Source organism: Saccostrea cucullata, unplaced genomic scaffold (assembly GCF_032062105.1).
Source record: "Saccostrea cucullata isolate Sc308-1 unplaced genomic scaffold, CSIRO_AGI_Scuc_v1 ctg762, whole genome shotgun sequence".
In the NCBI taxonomy this organism is placed as follows: Eukaryota; Metazoa; Mollusca; class Bivalvia; order Ostreida; family Ostreidae; genus Saccostrea; species Saccostrea cuccullata.
The window spans coordinates 1-19,142 of record NW_026917963.1 but is presented as its reverse complement, the minus strand read 5'-3'; the positions used below and the strand labels follow the sequence as shown (position 1 = coordinate 19,142).

Genomic DNA, 19,142 nt, shown 5'->3' with positions numbered 1-19,142 from the left:
ATTCCTTTAAAATGCTCCTCCTACAATTTTGATCCGATTTCAATATAACTTGGCACACAAGTAGACTACATGAAGATACATAAAACAGAGCATCTGTTTTTTATTTCGATGAACGGTGTTGCCGTGGTTACTAAAAATAGAATTTTCTGTGAATTTCATTTTAAACGCTACTCCTCCTACAATTTTGATCTGATTTCAATATAACTTGGCAAACAAGTAGACTACACAAAGATACATGAAATAGTGCATCGATTTTTGATTTCGATGAACGGTGTTGCCATGGTTACTAAAAATAGAATTTTCTGTGAAATTCCTTTAAAATGCTACTCCTCCTACAGTTTTGATCTGATTTCAGTATAACTTGGCCCACAAGTAGACTACACTAAGATACATAGAATAGTGCAGCTGATTTTGATGAACGGTGTTGCCATGGTTACTAAAATTAGAAATGTCTATGAAATTCCTTTAAAACGCTACTCCTTCTACAGTTGTAGTCTGATGGCAATGTCTTCTTTCTCATCCTTTGTTATAAGTACAATCCAGTAGAGCTACAGTCTCGACAGAGGCTTCTGGTTTAATATACGCAACGTACACTTCACAACGTACATACGATGTACACCTCACAATATACCTATAGATAAGTTTTCGAAATATTCTTAATTTAAAATCAGCGTACCATTAGGCATGCTTTGAAAAAGAAATAGCATTATTTACCGGAGTGGGGAGGGGGGTTGAAGAAAAATCCTCAAGTGTGTTTTCTGAGAAAAATTCTTAAATATAGTTTTTTGGGGTTTTTTTTCGTATACAAATCAAAGGCAATTTAAATAAAAAATACATTATTAGGAATAATAAAAGACGCACTAATGTCTATCAATCGCTGATTTAAAAAAAATTTCTACAAGGAATAATTAAATAAAACTTAAAACTGTCTTGCCAATCTTTTGTTTAACGATTTCGTATTATCTAATAATTGAATTGTATATTTTTTGGATTAGGTTTCGGCCATCGTCGCAAGCCACGGGTTTTGTGTCCATTAAATTGCGACGATGGGTTTCGGCTTACCTCGAAGAAATTTTCCGAATACAAAGGCTAATTTTCTCACATACCTAGCTCTTCAAACGATGATCGGGGGATCCGTGTTTCGGTTGGGTTGGGGTGGGGGTCATTTTTTAGTTATTTTACAGAGATATAACAATTGGAATAACTTTTAATTAAATCATTCCTAATCAAAACTCCATATCCAACTGCGAAGCATTGAAAATCCTCTTTACATGTACAAACTGTAGCATTTATATAAGAATTGGGGAAGAAAAGGGGACTGCATATACTAGAGAAGAATTTGACTACGGAATGTGACCGGGCAACAGGGGACGTTTTCTCCTTTTTGGCACCTAATCCCACCTCAGAAATTTCCGGGGGTTGTATTGTTCACAGATTTTTGTATGGCTCTTATTTTATTTCGAGATCGATCTTCACCTGTTTCATTATCACAGTCATAATTCAAGGAGTAATCCAAGATAATAAAGTGAATAAACACAGCGCCTATCCCAATATATATGTAATGCAGGTCCGCCATGTCGTGCCTTTCGGAACCATCACCTGTTCATCAGCTGTTTTTCAGGCGTTGATTGGATTGTCTTCGATATTTCTGATTTAATATGTCAAATTATTGGTTTTTGTGGAAGCAATGATAATGTAGAATCTAAGCATTCTATTACTTTATCAAAAATGTATTTCAAATCAAATTAATATGATTTTTTTTTAATTTTAAATCTTTATTAAAACTATCCTTTTTACTTTTCAATATACTGTACCTGCTGCGTCTGACAACTCTGTCTCATAATTATTTCAAAATAGAATTTCAGAATGAACAAATCTCTAATTTAAATTCTTTAAAACTTATCTTAAAATAAAAATCAGTAAGTGTTCTAGAATTCAAAGTGATCACATATAAACATCAAATTATTGTTCTTCAAGATGACTATGTAAAAATAATTATTTTCTCCATACGGTACCCCCCCTTTGTGAGTAAAAAGATTAGTCATACTCATATCATGTCAAATTATAATTGACATTGGAGTTTGACACACCTTTACACAAAAAGTCCAAACCTTTACTTTGGCCACAACTTTTGAACAATAAAAACTGGGACTTTCATACTTCACATGTATATTATTTGTGACAAGACCTTTCATTGGATATCAACAATTTTGAGCTTGACATTGGATATTTACTTACTTTTAAAAGTATTTGTACTTAAAAAAAAAATTAAACCTCAGCCATAACTTTTGAACTGTAAGCGCTAGGGCTTTCATACCTCAAATATTAAATGCTTGCGTGAAAACCCTTTATTGGATACCAAGTACTTAAACCCTTTGACCTTAAAGTTTGACCTACTTTTTAAAAACAACCTTGACCATTACTTTTGAAGGGTTAAAGCTTTGACTTCAACTTTGATCATTTGAACTTGACCTTGGTGTTTGACCTACTTTTTAAAAACTTTAACCTAGGTCATAACTTTTGAACGGTTAGGGTTTAAAGTGATTTCATAGTTTACATATATATAACCCTTGTTACATTATCTTTCTTTAGAAAGCAACAATTTTTGACTCTTTGACCTTGACTCTGGAGTTTGACCTATCTTTCAAAAACTTATCCTAGGCCATATCTTTTGAACATACGAGTTTTCATATTTCCCAACTGTACTTCTTGTTAGACCTTACTTTTGGTACCAACATATTAAATTTGCATTTATAAGAAAAGTTTCATCTTCAATATGTTATCATACGGGGGCATCAGTGTTTCACAAACACATCTTGTTATGTACTGAAATTATTGATATAAATTCCTTGTACACCTACTCCCGTGTTACCCTCTTCTATTTGGACAGGAAGTCGGGGTAAACAGTTTTCTACTTTAGCGATCCATTGGGTAAAGTAATTTCCTCTTGACGCATTTCCATTAAGTGTTTTTATTTTACTATTTCCGAGAAGTCAAATCAAGGGTTCTACATGTGTAAATAGTAGCTACTGGTTTAGACCAGTGATTTGTCCCTGATGATATTTCTACCACTACCCCCCCCCCCCCCCAAGCGGGGGAAATTTGACAGCATATATCATTATATGTATTTGAAAAAAAAAATCATGTGTCTATTTCTGTGGTTTGATTAAAGTCGACTGAATATTGGGGGGGGGGGGGGGGGGGGGGGAGGGGAGGTAGGGTTGAAGATTCACACAATTTTTAACACATTTAAACTAAATACATGTATACAAACATGTATATTTCGCAAAACCCCACAAATTTACCTTAACACAATTTAACACATTTAATCTAAATCTATTTATACATATATGTATATTTCGCATGCCCTAATCAATGGAACACATTTAGCTTCTTTATTATTAATGTCTTTGATAATTCTCAATCTAAAGATGAAAATGACTACATGTCAAATTAATCAATTTATTGTCGTGTTGACATTTTCAACTTTAGATTAAAATTAATAAAAGAACCCATTACTACTTTCATGTATACTATAAATTGCATGATATTTTTGATGCAAATAAGACATAATTTTATCACATATCCAAGAATAGACAGATCTAAGTGGGCGCATCATGTATTGTGAAAGATTCAATTATTGTCTTTTTTTTTTTTTTTTTACATGTGATATAAAGAAACTGTCATTAACTCTGTGAAAAGCAGATGTATATAGAATTGTTACTTAATATTCGGAAAACACTGTCAGACAACGACCACCCAGACAAGCTTTTCTCACATTTGTGTTAGTACTGCGAAAAAAAAATCTACCTAGGCCAATCCCGTTGTTATTATAGAAATGTCACAATTCTAAAATTAATTCTGAGGGTTTTTTTCCCTATACCTTCATCTCCTGGAAATTTTGGACGACCCCTTTTTTGACACTTATGCCTGTGTTGAAAATTGACACAGATGATACAATTTTTATTTCGTAGATAAACAAATCAGAATAAAAGAACTAGACTACGTCTGAAGAAATCCCACCTTAATCGAATGCTAAATTATCTATAAATAGGTAATAAAAAAATTCCATGTTTTTTGAAAATGTAATGTGATCGACACAGGCACACCGATGTATAAATTTAAACATTTGTAACCATAACACATTGTGCCCACGTATATATGTATGTTCCTTTTAAATGTCATGGTGTATCGTAGCGTGTCAAAATAGGGGTCAAAGGGCATTAAAATTGGTTTACTCCATATATAGACATGTTTAGATTGCTAACGTCATAGGATATAAACTGTACCAAAATTACTCTACCAGTTCTAGTCAGTCTATATGCATTTATATATATTTATGTGTCAACTTGTTCACCTGTTCAAACAGATTAAGAAATTAATCTATCAACGAAACATATTCATCACAAGTGTTCAGACCCCCCCCCCCCCAAAAAAAAAGAAAGAAAGAAAAGAAAAAAAACAAATAAACAAAAACTCTTCCGTGCTATAAATACCAAATACCGATTCAAGTAGTCTGAAATATCTGACATTTATCAAGTGTTTTCGTAATTTTGATAATATACTTGCCAGGAAAATAAACCAGCACGTAAAATTTCAAGATCGTGAAAAGGCCTGAAACATGAGATATTTCGGACTACGGTTCAAGCAGTCAATACTCTATTTGATACTCTAATATTGTCCTGTGTATAATTGAAATTTTCCATATCCACTTCCATAAAAATGCAATTCTGCATTTAATTATCATTTATTTATCTTCGAGGTCGAACGACAAAATTTTACATGTCATTATTATTTTTTATTTTATTTTTATTCAATCCCCTCCAAAATTTACCTTTTTCAGATATCATTCTTAAATTAAAACGTAACTTTGAAGATTGTCTTAATTTATTTCATTGTAAACTTGATCTATATCATATGTTTTTTCACTGCAATTTTGTAAGTTTGATCTAGAATTATATTTAAAAAACCCTCTAGATCTATAATTTGTTCCTTACTCCTTTCCCTACCCCCTGCTGGAAATACGTAAGCTGTACGTCTAGGTGATATTTATTTATTTTCATTGTTAATTTAAGAAGTATACCAATAAATTATTTTTAGAAAATCTAAATTTAAACGTTTTGAAATTCCCCTGTTAAACTGGGCCGGGCGGGGGATGGGTTCTCACAAAGAAGGCCAGAAATACAAGGAAAGTATGGGATACCCCTTACAATGCAAATGCTAAATCGGTGCACATGTACACACCACGGTGTCATGTACAAAATAACAATTTTAATATTTTTATATAAACAGTATAATGGATGCAGAAATAATAATTGGTTTAACCCAGATACATGTATATTCTGGTGAATTTTTGTTGAATTCAAAGGAAAAAAAATACCCCCCCCCAAAAAAAAAATCCTCCGAAAAAAAATGTACTGACTCCTTGAGCAACTTGTATGGACTGGAAATATAAAGTTTATGAGAAAAAATGTCACAAAATGGGCCGAAAAAAGATGTTCGGGATATATTTTTGGGATTCTATTAATTATTTAAAGGACAACTGAATACCACGTATAATACTGCAAGCTTGAATAATATTTATGCTGATTACATGTTATTTACACCACGAAAATAAAAAAACCCCCACATGTCTCTGTTTACAAATGTAACTCAGTAGTGTTTTGTAATCTTGCTTTCGTCATACTTACTATACATGTACATAGTCATTACTAATACGGATGCATAGTAATAATAAACCGTGTGAGAATAAAGGCGTGGTTTGTTAATCACGTGGTCTTATTGAATGAATTGTTAACGAGTTTACGCACTACAACGTGACGTCAGATGTATATTGGCGGAGGAATATTAATGTAAAAAGCTATTTAACAAGCAACATGATAAAATCTTTTAAAGTTCTAACGTGGATATGTTATTATACGAAACAAATATTAAACAGTAGTCTTGGAGAACAATAGGACAGAAGTTTCCGATTGAATGTCAATTATCTCACGAACTATACTCTCTTGCGCCCTCACTTGGACTTCTCACAACCCTTATCAATGGAAAGGTCATTTACCAACTAAAACGACATTTCATTCATGAGTATACGGTTTAGCTCGACGTTTGCATAATAGAGAATACTATTCTTGGCAAGTGTGAGATCGTATTCTAACTCCCATAAGCATGGACACGTTAACAGTAAAGGGGATCACGGTGGACATGCTTGTAAAATGGCAAGAGGGTGCCGAGGAAGAAATATTGATCTTGGATAGCAGACCCTTTATTTCCTACAACGAAGGCCATATTGTCACCGCAACGAACGTTCATTGCCCCCCAATCCTGAAACGACGGTCGGGGGGATTCGTGGCCCTCGAGAACATCGTCCCATGTCGCACGAAGAGAGAGAAGCTGGAAAATGGCGAGTTCAAGCGGATCATTGTCTACGACGAGGACACGGTCGATTTAGAATTGTCAGCCAGAGATTCTAACCTCTATTCTGTGTTAAAAAGTCTTCGACAGCAAATTGAAGTGGGCGAACTCTATTATATTAAAGGTCTGTATTTAATATCTAAACTAAACAAACTTTTTTACAGTATTTGTAACACTGTCCCCTGCTGAGTTGGTTTTGATCAAAAGGACATGCAGGGTTTTAATTATCAAAGGGACTTGTAACAAACTTTTCTTTATAGACATATCCAAAAAGAGAAAACAAACTGTCACGATTCCTTTTGGTCCTAGATCATGTTTGACAGACCCCCCTTACCCCCACGGGCACCTGACCCTTCAATTTTACTTTCTTATCAGGTTAATTGAATCTTCCTTCAATCTGTTCAAAAATGAAAGTTATCCTGGGATGAAGACATTCTTTCTTTTCAAGGTTGGAACATTTCTGTGATGGTCCATGGTTCATTTATTTCATTCCTGGAATTTTTATGAAAGTTTGTTGGTAGGTCAACTTTTGGACTTTGGGGACCAGCAGCATTTATCATTTCCTGGTTCAAATCGAAACTTTTGCAATAGATCTAATGAAAGATCAATGTAAAGATCATAAAAATGTATGTCTGCACATTCTCCTGGATTTACCAAAATGTCGTCAGTTTGACTCTGTCCCAAAGGTCTATCGAGATTTGGCTAGTCGCTTAGCAGGATTGTAAAATGGTCCAATTTTTAGTGAAGGCATAAATCTTTATTTATATCTAGCAAAATTTTAGATGTGACCTCTCAGAACTCTGTCCCAAGAAAATCTTAATCTCACTCTTTATTTGTATATATACAGCTTAACGAAAACCTTGGAAAAAAGACTTTTCCCTAATACCCATTCAAACTTTTATGGCAACTATTTTTAAAGATTATGCAATCTGAAAAAAAAAATGTTTTATAGTTTTACTCATTTTACCTTCACAAACTTTGCCCTAATTAATCATCTGTCTGGTATGTATATTAATAAATATTCAAATGTGTCAGCAAGTCTAATTCTTTCAACACTATACATGTAAATTTAATTTGTGTATTGGGCAATATACCTATTTAGATTCACCACATACACTTGCATTTCTCGAGGTTTACTTACTTAAGTACCTTTTAATCTGATTGGAAATTTTTAAAATGAGATTAAGAACTGATTGTTGTAATTTCAATGGTTAACACTTTTGGTGTTAATTGAATTAGCTAAACTATCATTGTGTAATATGCACTGGCCACATTTTCTTTTCTCAATTTTTTTCTTAACACTGTATTATAAAGAGTACACTTATTAAGACAGTAGGAAAAATGTAAATTAATTTATATTTGAGGCGAAAGTTATCTCTGATACAATAGGAAACATAAATGACTTGTGACATGACCTTTCTAATGACCTCACCAATTTACATTCATATTTGGGTACATATCTCTCAACCAATCGGATGATTTTAGCAGAAAATTGATTTAGTATCCCATTTTAAGCATTCGCAAGTGAAATGCCCAGAGAGGTGGACATGCAGGTATTTATCATTTTAAAATAATTATTTAGGGGATGCATTATATAATTTGTTTTCCAAAAAAATAAATTTAAATTTGATTGCGTAGGTTTTTTTTTTCTCTATTCAGCTGTTGCCGACTTTGTTTTTTAAATTTAAGCTACGATTTAATCCAAAACATTTAAATATATAAGAATCATGTGGGAATGTTTTTGAAACAAAAATACTTCTGCGAAACTGTATTCTGAGAAAAAAGTCCGACAATGTCCTACACCTGTCGTATTATTAAAAAAATGAAATAAACAGATGAAATGAAAGCGAGGGGGGGGGGGGGGGGGGTATTTTACCTTCATGTTTTTAATAAAATGTAGAGTAACCAAAGGGGATCCCAACTCACTGGTACACCCACTCAACCTTCCTGTGAGTTTTTGTTTTCTTTTTCGCTTTCGTATATGATTTTTGCTAAACTTGTATACATACGCTTATTAATTTATCAACAAGAAACGATAACACTACATAGTGTCTTGGTTGGCTATAAATCTACACCCCCCCCCTCACCGTGTATAATATACGAGTTTCCATTTATTTTTTTTCGGGGGGGGGGGGGGGGGGCGTAGTTATCATTTGTGAACTGTCCCACTCCCTCCTTTCTAAAATTTTTGAATTCGACACTAATAACTACGTTGTAAAATTTTATTCTTAATTCACCTCAAATTTTGAGTAAATACTACCAGTGCTTTCATGGAAATTGAACGATTCTTGTGTCTGAATATGGATACAGCTTTCCGTCATGGCTAAAAATAAACCGTACTGTATCGTTGATATTTTGCAGATACAGTACAATTTGCATAAGAAACGCCCACAAAAAGTGTTCTGTATCGCAGTTACAGTACGCTTGACTTCAAAGGAAAACTCGCCGGGTCATGTCACAATTTATATTAAAGTTATGCATGTTATTAGCAGAGGAAACACAATGAACAGTGTGACTCAAAAGTACAAATAGTTATATACAGCAAAACTTGGTTATAACGAAGTCACTGGGACCTATGCTAGATCCGTAATTCGTTATAACCGTTTGAGAAATTCATTAAATTTATAGAGCTGGGGATCCAAGATGATATATCGACTTCGCTATATCCATAAATTCGCAATTTCCATTTTCGTACTAAACGAGTTTTGCTGTACCGTAAAATGCACTTTTTAAAGTTTTTTTTTAAAATTATGATTCATGCTTACTGGTAATACTTAATTAATTAATGGCATTTTATCCATGGTATATTTTCACCCTATCACACTTACAAACAATTTTGTCACATTTAATTTGTCACTATGTAGGTACAAAATATATAAATTAATATATTGCTCATAGTGTTAAATTCTCCCTAAAAAGGGCATGGTAATCAAGGAATCAAAAGGGCACTTTGCGTCGCGAAAGGATCTCATGGGGGCACTTTTAAAACAAATGTTAATGTGTTTAAAATTATATTAAACGTTTATTAATTTTTACATACTTTTACGTGTTTATTATGATAACTTTTAATATCCTTTCATATAATCTTTATTTAATAAAGTAATTTAAAGATATCCATATATCTGTTTTCATTTATTTTTTTTAAATACCAACACATGAAGCACACCTGGGTTGACATGACAATTATTGAAACAAAAAGAATATAAAAAGGCATTTACATCCAATTTCTTTGATTAAAAAAGAAGGAAGCTTACACTTGAGAAAGGAATGGTATTAATCTATCTGAAATATGTGCAAAAATTATTAAAGTTTGGAGGTAGGATTTTTTTTTTACCTGCTTGGACTGTGTTATTTGTGTACTAGCACAGTCAAGTTTATACAAAAATACTTTTTTCAGGTATATGAAGAGACCATTCTCTTTACTATGAAATAATTCTACCAACATGATCCAGTGAAAATTATAATCTTACTCTGAAAAAAATGAATGCGAAGTATAATTTCCTTTTAAAAAAATCAGGCTTTAATTAAAAACATTGACCCTCAGATTGTCAAATCTATCAGGGCATTGAATCAAAGAAACTATCTTAGTTTTTTGTTTTTTAGCCTTTTTATCACATTACATTAATTTTTTTGTACACTGTAAGTATTTTATTCAGGTAAAATATCCGAGTTCAACTATGTGTTTTATTCTACTTTCGGTTTAAAAAAAAACGATCCTCATTTTAATTAGTTAATAAATTACAAGTTAATTTTACTTTGGTCTTTGGCTAATCAATGCAATCAAATGAATTTCTGAAGTTAAATCCTCTACCCTGACAGCCTGAGGCATGTTAATTAGCCAGGTGGCTGTGAACGTTCGTTCAGGCGTGAAGTGATTTCCTGTCGTTGTATACACAAAGGGATTATCAGCATGCACTGAAGGTGAACCGCACTGAATAAACAGAACAGCAAAGGAATATTGCCAAAAAATGGCCATATTTATTAATTTTGGGTTTGGAAATAAGGGCATGGCGCTGGAAAAAAAATGGCGCCGTGGCGCCGCGCCATGCTAGTTTGCTTCAGATTTAACACTAGCTCAACAAATTCTCCCAGTCACAATTTAGTCAAATAAATTGAATTCACCTCGTTTTAAATTCTTTTGCCAATGAGTTGGGTGAAAGGGGCAAGAATGAAAAGGTGCAAAAATTTTCCCAGGTATATGCTTTACAGCAAAACTTATTTAGTACGAACACAAATATTGCGAATTTACAGATATAGCAAAGTCATCTTAGATCCCCAGCTCCATAAATTTAATGAATTTCTTATACGGTTTTAACTAATTATGTGTATAAGAAAGTAATTTCATAGGTCCCATTGACTTCCTTTTAACCGAGTTTGACTGTATTCATTTCTACTGTAACAAAAAGATGACAAAAGTAAGGATAATTCCGAGATTTTTAAGAATTAATTTTTTTGTTCTTTTACACAGACACCAATTTTTTTTTTACCTAAAGAATGCAAAGATATGCATGTAGAGAAATATATGAATATCTCACCCAAATTATCATATTAAAAAAAATTCGTTTTCACAAATTATAGTTGAAAGCATGGAGAAAGGGGAAGTATTTTTTTTCTTGTATGGGAAAAAAAATATGTTTGTATTGACATGCCCATTTAATTAGTGTACTTTTTTAGCATGTTTAGTGATAAAGTTCAAATTACTTCAAAAAGGTTTTAAATAAGATTATTTTATCTAAATTTAAAACTGTTGGGAAAATTATTAGACACTGCTAGATATAGATTTATTTTTCCTTAAGTTCACTTACTAGTATATTTATAAAAAAATATATATGGGTCATGCACTAGTATGTACATTGGAATTTTGATTTTATTTTAAATATTAACTCAAAATTATTCTGAATAAATGTAAAAAAAACAGTTTTATAACACTTTATTACATGTATTTATTTTGGTTGGATTCTTATTTAGTGGTACATATTTAGAGGACCCCTGTCCTTATTTTTAAAACTTAGATCTATATATATCTTGCACAAAATAAACAAGCAGGAAAGCAAACCATCACTTCTATAATTTGTATCAAAAAAGGAAAATAAAACTGAAAATAATATTATTTTTAGTTTCCTTTTATTTTTGGAAGAAGGAATTTTTACAGTATATGATTTTCAAACATATTACTGAGTAAAATATAACAATATTTTATACACTAAATAGCATTGGAAATTTTTCAAGTGTGCTGGGGAACCAAGAAGAAATTTTTTAATCTAATCTCTATTTGAAAAAAAAATTAAAACTGTAAAGCTTTTATGTAAAGTAAATAAAAATGCTCTCAAATTAGAAAAGTTATGAATAAAATCCTCTGTGCAACTTCTTACACATGTTTATAAGATGAAATCAGAATATTAGCAACGCACCATCAACAATATTTGACAAGTTCACATGCACCAAAACAAACAAATCAGGTCCTGTTTACAAACTTTCCCTGTTTCTATCAGATAAGGCAGACCGGGAGATGGTTTTCTTGGAGTTATAAATATTGACTCCAATGTCCCTGTGCAGTTCGTGTGTTCGGTAGATTACGGATGTAGAATTCATTGAGAGATAAACGATTTTTTTCCTCCTCTATATTGATCGATGCGTGGGAGTGCCACACTGGTTTTATAGACCTATTTTATCTCCAGCGATGATGCTTGTTGATGTGTTTTCTTCTGGCATCTCTCTCTCCTCTCTCTCTCTCTCTTTCTCTGTGTGTACATTTACAATGTACCATAAGTCCATAACTCAAGTAAGCTTGCAGGGCACTAAAAGCTAATATCATGCATTTTGTATCGAAATATTTTGATCATTTTTTGTTTGAACCAATAAATGCATACATCAATTATTTATATATTATGAAAAACATGTACATTTCACACTTAAAATTAATACAGAAAGCGATCATGGCGAATATTAAACTTTCTTTGACTCTTTCTCTTTCTCTCTCTGCACACATTCTTTCTATATCTTTGCATTTTCTTTGTCATGTTTACTGGTACTTATATCTGAATGAAAGCTATGGGTTTAGAACTCCCGTGAATCAATTAACTCTTGCCAACTTGGGGACAGTATTTCGGAATATCACCGTAAACAACTTCAATGTGTGACCTCAGTTGACCGAGATTTCAGAGTTTGTTTACGAAGAGAAATTCCATTCAGAGAACAGTGATATATACGTAAATATAGTATTTCAAAACAGTAGTTCAACAAGTACATACGCCGAAACTGTAGGGGAAATAAGTAGGGATGTCAAAATATTAATTTTTCATAGTCGAACATTCGGTTGCATTATTCGAACGATAGTCGACTATTCGAAGCATTTATTTTTTTTTATATAGCACAGTATTTTTGAAAGCTTATTAATTAAAATAAATTGGAAAATTTATAGAAATTGGAAATTGGGAATTGTAAACACACACTGTCCACACCTCCGATGTTAAATACTGTTTGTTCAATTACAATGATTGCCCAAGCTATATATCAAAATGTCTTTTATGTAAGGTCATTGTTTTAATAATTTGAACTTTAAAACTTCACGGCTATGTTATTATTGTGTGTTGCTAAGAAATTGAAAATCATAGAGTATAAACATATATTTGTACAAGTCAATTAAATAATTTTAATGGTCCAGTATAGCGTTGCATAATTTACTACGTACAACCGCAAATAAGTGATTAAGAAATAATTATCGCGGTGTGTACAATGTGGAAAATTATTCATATACTGTGACTGTGTTTGAGCTCTTAATCGTTCCTTGACGTATACTTTACAGCCGTATAGTTTGAGGAAGGACCCTTTTTCAATTTTGAGATGAGAATTTCATTATCACTCCGTTTTCTTGCATTTATCTAATATTCGAATGTTGTTTCAAATTTACGACAGTCGAATAGTCGACTATTCGTTGACATCCCTAGAAATAAGTAAAGAAAAATTTTACTACTGTGTAAATGTAATTATTTTAGTTAACAACACTTTAGTACCCGTTTAATTTGAAAAAAAAAATGAAAAAAATATACATTGAAATAGAACCTGTGTGTAAAATGTATACAGAAGATATGATTCACAGTTTAAAAAAAAAACAACTTTTTAATAGAGGATTTTTTTTCCTCATTATCTTCAGTTGTGTAAAATATATTACCATACGTATGATATTTTCTGCCTGAGGGCTAAAAATAAGGCTTGTTTTTCATCACTCATCCCTATTATTCACGTGTTGATGATGCCGCTGACCACAATAATTTATCCTCTCTCGCCAATGAGGAGTGACCGAGTGCAAACACGTGAACGGGCACTGTCCATACAAGTTTCCGGATATATGGAAAATTTCAGATGACTGTTATTTCACCGATTGCTGAATTGATTTAATAATTAAGGAATGTGTTATTTGAAGGACTTTGTCGTATTTATTTTAATATTTTTAGTGTAAGAGTACAGTACTGAAATCATTCAAGTTTTAATAAGAAATAAGTACGGAAGTTGCCTTTGTCAACAGAAAAAAAAACCCCTCTCATCTCGCCGAACAGAGAGAAGAGAAAATAGGGAAGGGTTTTATCCTGTGTGCTTCAAATAGAATTCGTAGCTCATGTTTAGCTAGGACCGTATAAATTTGTCGAGATCTAAGGTCTTATTAAAGTCTGTACAAGACTTTGGTGTAGAAATCTGTAATGAAAAATATAAACGTATATATAAATCGTTAATTGTTAGTACTGATTTTAAAATCGGGGTATTTTGAAATATTTGGATTAGATTAAATTGTCAATTGTTACAGTATGCACATTAAACTTAATAATTTTTCTTGGCAAAGTTTCCCCAAGTGTCATTAATATTACATGGGAAGAAATGTCCAACAATCCACGATTGAAAATCAACGGAGTTTGCAATGCAAACAAATCAGTGACAACCCCCCCCCCCCCCAAGTTTGTGAATAAAATCAACCTTTTTATCCAAAGTTTCTCCAAAACACCTGAAAGAAAACTTTTGCAACTTCCATGAATTATAATAATTTTTGTTGGATTTATACTCTGAGAAATATTGTAGGCTAAGCGAAAGTCATCGTGCATAAATAAGCGTCGGTTTCTTGAACAAAGAGATGCCGAGGTTAGATATAGACGTGTTTTTGTTTTGATAAACTGTATTTTTCTTGAAATATAAACTTGATATCCATGACTAAAACTATTGATTTTGTAATAGTTTCCAATATCGTTTAGAAGTCATATAATTTAATGATCGAAAACTATCTCACTATAAATGAATAAAACAACGTCTGAATAATTTAATATTGATAATAAAACCCATGTGATTTTACAGTTGTCGTTTTAAATCTTTCATATTGTATATTTTATGTGTTTGAAATAGTTTCACATGTATTCTTTCACCCCCATTTCTTTTCTGCTGCTTATGAAACAGTTTCACAATTCATTTCCCTTTCACAAAACACGTTCCCATTTCCCGGAAGCTAATTAGAACTTTAGTGTGTAATTTTAGAAGCTATAAATAACTTTTATAGATGATCTGTTTAATGTAACTAAATTTAGAAGATGATGAAATTGATATATACACTCTTACTTTAAATAAACACATTGAGTGCATTTGCGGATTGCCAAATGAAATTTATTGTAAAATAACATGCATAGCGCCATATGCTTGGGTAATTGAATTTATGAAGAGGATAGGGTGTGTTTGTTGTTTGCATATTCACAGTATATATTGATACGGGAAACGATCCTTTTTGTTTACATCAATAAATTAATGTTAGATAGGGTTGTTCAGGAAGTTTCCTCTCCTTTATTTACATTTTCGAAAAAAGGAAAATTTTATACGTACGTCAATAAAGGATACATTTACCAAAAGTAAACCGGTGACCTGTATGCCGTATATATATATGTTATCTGACGCTCAGCACTCAAGAATAAGGAAATGTCCTTTCATGAAGAGCGATTAAATTGTACAATCCACTTCAAATGTTCTTGAGTCTTGACTTATTATGACCCTACAGTGAAATATATACTGCTTATTATGTACTTTTACTTGGTGTGTATGTACTAAGTAAGTGCATGAAAATTTCAAAGAATGTTCATCCCCTTTTCAAATATTACAGTTTCTCTCCCTCCCAATTTTCAATGTTTAGACTGTAGACAATACACAAAAAGGCATTTTTCATTCTGAATCATTGTCACAAAGCCTTTGATTGTGGAAGAATACAGTGTGAATACACACATTGTTTCAGTACTAAAGGACTTTGATTATACAACAGTATGCAGTATTATAGTCTCAAGTGTTTGTTATGTAATTTTTGAAAGTTTCATCAATGGTGTATTATTTTTTTTTGGCAGGAGGATACAAAGACTTCTCTTCCACATATCCAGAACTGTGTGACTGTCAGTCCAAGCTGACCAATACTCTTAATGTGGAACCTGACAATGTACACAGACAGGTAAGGAACAACCCCCCCCCCCCCCCGGAAAAAGAATTCTGAAAGTAAAACAAAACATGTGGCAGTCCAATTTAACCACATTTAGCACTGTACCCTCAATGTCAAACCCACATTGTTCAAAAACAGGAAAGGAACTCCCCTCCATTGACTGTCAGGTCAAAGTTCACCATGTAATATGAACTGTACCTCCAGTGTGGAACTGGTCACTGGAACCCACATTATCATCAGATATAAGACCCCCCCCCCACCTTTTGCAGGCTGCGTGACAGTCAGTCCTAGGTAACCATGTACATAGTACCCTGATTGTGGAACCATATAAAGTATACAGATACCCCTCCCACACAACCTGTGTCAGCTGACCGGAGTGTCGGTCAGTTCTAAAGATAGCCAAGTATAGTGCCCTTAATTAGCCCCATCTGATCTTCAAAAGGGATGGGTGGCAAAACGTGTTTTTTATATATCAAACTGTAATGTAGAACTACAGTAGAACACACTTATAACAAACATGAATAGAAAGAATTGACACGAATAGTGAAGTGTGGCTCATTCCCAAGGCTTTAAAATATATTTGGAACTTAACAGAAATAGTGAACTTCGTTTATACGAGCAAAATAGTCCATCCCTGGCACTTCATTATAAGAGTGTTTAAATTGTCAAAATTGGAAACTCTTGAACAGTTCTGCATGGGATTGATTATATTACAAGTTGGAAAACGAACATTACATGTACCGGTATATCTACGTAAGATGTATGTATTAATTGATTGATTTAAACATTGTAGGAGGCCCCAGTGGAAATCCTCCCCTTTCTTTACCTGGGGAACTTTCAGGATGCATCCAATTTGGAACTTCTACATCGCCTGGGAATTACCTCTTTAATGAACGTATCCACTAAGTGCAAGAATCTCTTTGAGCAGGACTTCAATTACATGAACATTCCTGTGGATGATAACCCCAACGCAGATCTGGCAGCCTGGTTCCCACAGAGTAATGCTTTTATAGGTAGGAGAACCAGTTGATTTACAATGCGACAAAAGATCCAGAAATTTTTTGGAATCTTATGGGAAATATGCATGAAATTTAAAGATTGAAAAAAATTGCTATACTTTAATATGTTTAAAAGATGCAATGTCAAAATTAAAAAAAAAGTCTTTATCCAGATTCATTTTACTAATTAAGATTAATTAATTAATAATTCGTTTGATTAATGAAGATTTAATAATTAATCTTCAAACATTGTAACATTTCAAATGTGTTGAATTACATGTATTTTCTTTTGTTTTACAGACACAGTTCGAGAAAGTCATGGCAAAGTATTAGTGCACTGTCAAGCCGGTGTGAGCCGCAGCGCCACCATATGTCTAGCCTATCTCATGTACACGGCCAAAGTGGGGCTGGAAACCGCCTTCGAACACATCAAATCTCGTCGAAGTGTCATATCTCCAAATTTAAACTTCATGCGACAGCTAGAAAACTACGAGAAAGAAATCAAATCTCACGATGGGACTTTAAATAGCTCAGTGTCTGATTCTTCTATGGACAGTTCAATGGACACTTCCTCCAATGAAACGGCTAGCAGCTCCAGTTCCGGCCTGCAATCCACAGGTTCCAGCCTTTCCCAGGGGCAGGTGTTTGGGAGTGGGGCTTTTGACTTTACCTTCAGTCCAACGTTCTCCTCCCCCAATACCCCACTCCTGTCTCCAAGTTAGCCCCCCTCCTCTCCCCCTACATCATCTACCCCCCTTTGTTCAATGTTATATCATGTAGCCAAAGTTTCCTGATTTTCGTTGTAGTTTTTTTTTGTCATACTTTAAATTACACTGTGCCAAAGGCCTCTGCATTATATGATTAGAGGCAATTCTTATGTTTATTCAAATGAATGTAACAAGTGGATTTTTTTTTTCTTGGATGGCCAAAAATTCCACCACGGGATGGTGCTACTTAATAAAATAAGGCTTCAAAGAAGTCTACCGTCCAGCTTATGTAACCAAAAAATTATTCCACCAAAAAATGTCAACTCTCCAGTGTATCACTAATTCAATTTAATTAATTTCTGTATGATACTTCTTTTACAATCACAAAAGTTTATGGATTTTTGTTCATGTACAGAGCCCAGTCCAAAGATCTGATCATTTTCTTTTGACAAATTTGAGATTTTGTGATTTTATTTGGTTTTTTTTTTTTATCTAAGTGAATGTTATAGCCTAAGATTTCTACACTATATATTCAGGACAAATATTTTACAATCATGGGACCAGTAATTTTCTCAGGCAATTTAATTAACAATTCCAATTAAGGCACTCTCTGCAATATTTGTTTTGATCCCTTTGGGGAATTCTATTTGTAATTTGAATTCATATTCATCCGACGAAAGAGTACATCTTCAGTCAAAAACATTTTAACGATTTTCAGGTCATATCAACATTTCAGTTTTACGCCATTTATTAAACATGTGTACAAAGAATACACATATAGATCACATTCAACTTTCGTGGAAACTAGTGTATGTTTACGTGACTTTGATCATGACGGAGCTCTTTCAGTTTTTTTTTGTGATATTATTTTTTTCCTCCCTCTATGTTGTGATTATAGATCTGAGAAAAAGATGTTTGAACACAATGACTAAGAGATCTGTGAAGATGTATGAACAGGATGTACGTTTGACACAATCGTAGTTAGTTTTTCCACCTAATCTTTTTTTTTCCTTCTACATCCTGTCATTGCTGTTGGGAATGTAGATTTATTCTGATAAAGACCCCTAATTTAATAACTAGCTACACCTTAAGACAAGTACAATATTTTGAAATTTTACTTAGATGTATTGAGGTGTTATTGGTTATTCAAATGTTAACACATGACTTGTCTATTATCTGTATACAAATACATCAACTTCACTTCTTGTTTTCAGAAGTTCTCATGTACTTGTAAAAAGATTCGAACATTTTAAATTGTAAATTTGATGTATTTTCATTCACAAGAATATTATGTACTTTCATTTTCAACTCCCCTTCTTCAAACTGTTGATACTGGTTAATTTTGAATTAGAATTGTGTTAAAAAGTACAATAACAAATTAAGTTGTATAACAAAAAAATTCCTATTAAGTCCCTAACCCAAATTCTCTAAGTTTATCAGTTTATACACTTCTGAACATGTAGTACATGTACTTACCATTTTTATCTCAAAGTTAAAAATTTAATTTAAAAATTCATTAAAATCAAAATACATGTTCAGGGTTCTCCATCATTTCAAATTTAATTGTGGCAC

At 32.8% G+C, this 19,142-nt stretch overlaps 1 protein-coding gene across 1 annotated transcript; it reads left to right on the top strand.

Annotated features, from left to right (window-relative positions):
* Positions 1-6,010: 6,010 nt before the first annotated feature.
* Positions 6,011-18,241, top strand: LOC134268507 (dual specificity protein phosphatase 4-like). The gene is made up of 4 exons (XM_062750807.1): positions 6,011-6,535; positions 15,777-15,877; positions 16,659-16,878; positions 17,164-18,241. Exons 1-4 carry the CDS (start codon positions 6,166-6,168, stop codon positions 17,583-17,585), a joined length of 1,113 nt encoding a protein of 370 aa, XP_062606791.1. The 5' UTR covers positions 6,011-6,165; the 3' UTR covers positions 17,586-18,241.
* Positions 18,242-19,142: the final 901 nt, after the last annotated feature.

Bases quoted from the DNA above. Each gene is read 5' to 3' on its own strand.
- LOC134268507 (XM_062750807.1), top strand. From the start codon at position 6,166: ATGGACACGTTAACAGTAAAGGGGATCACGGTGGACATGCTTGTAAAA. The intron at 6,536-15,776 runs GTCTGTATTTAA...TTTTTTTGGCAG, and splicing joins CGAACTCTATTATATTAAAG to GAGGATACAAAGACTTCTCT. The intron at 16,879-17,163 runs GTAGGAGAACCA...TTTGTTTTACAG, and splicing joins ACAGAGTAATGCTTTTATAG to ACACAGTTCGAGAAAGTCAT.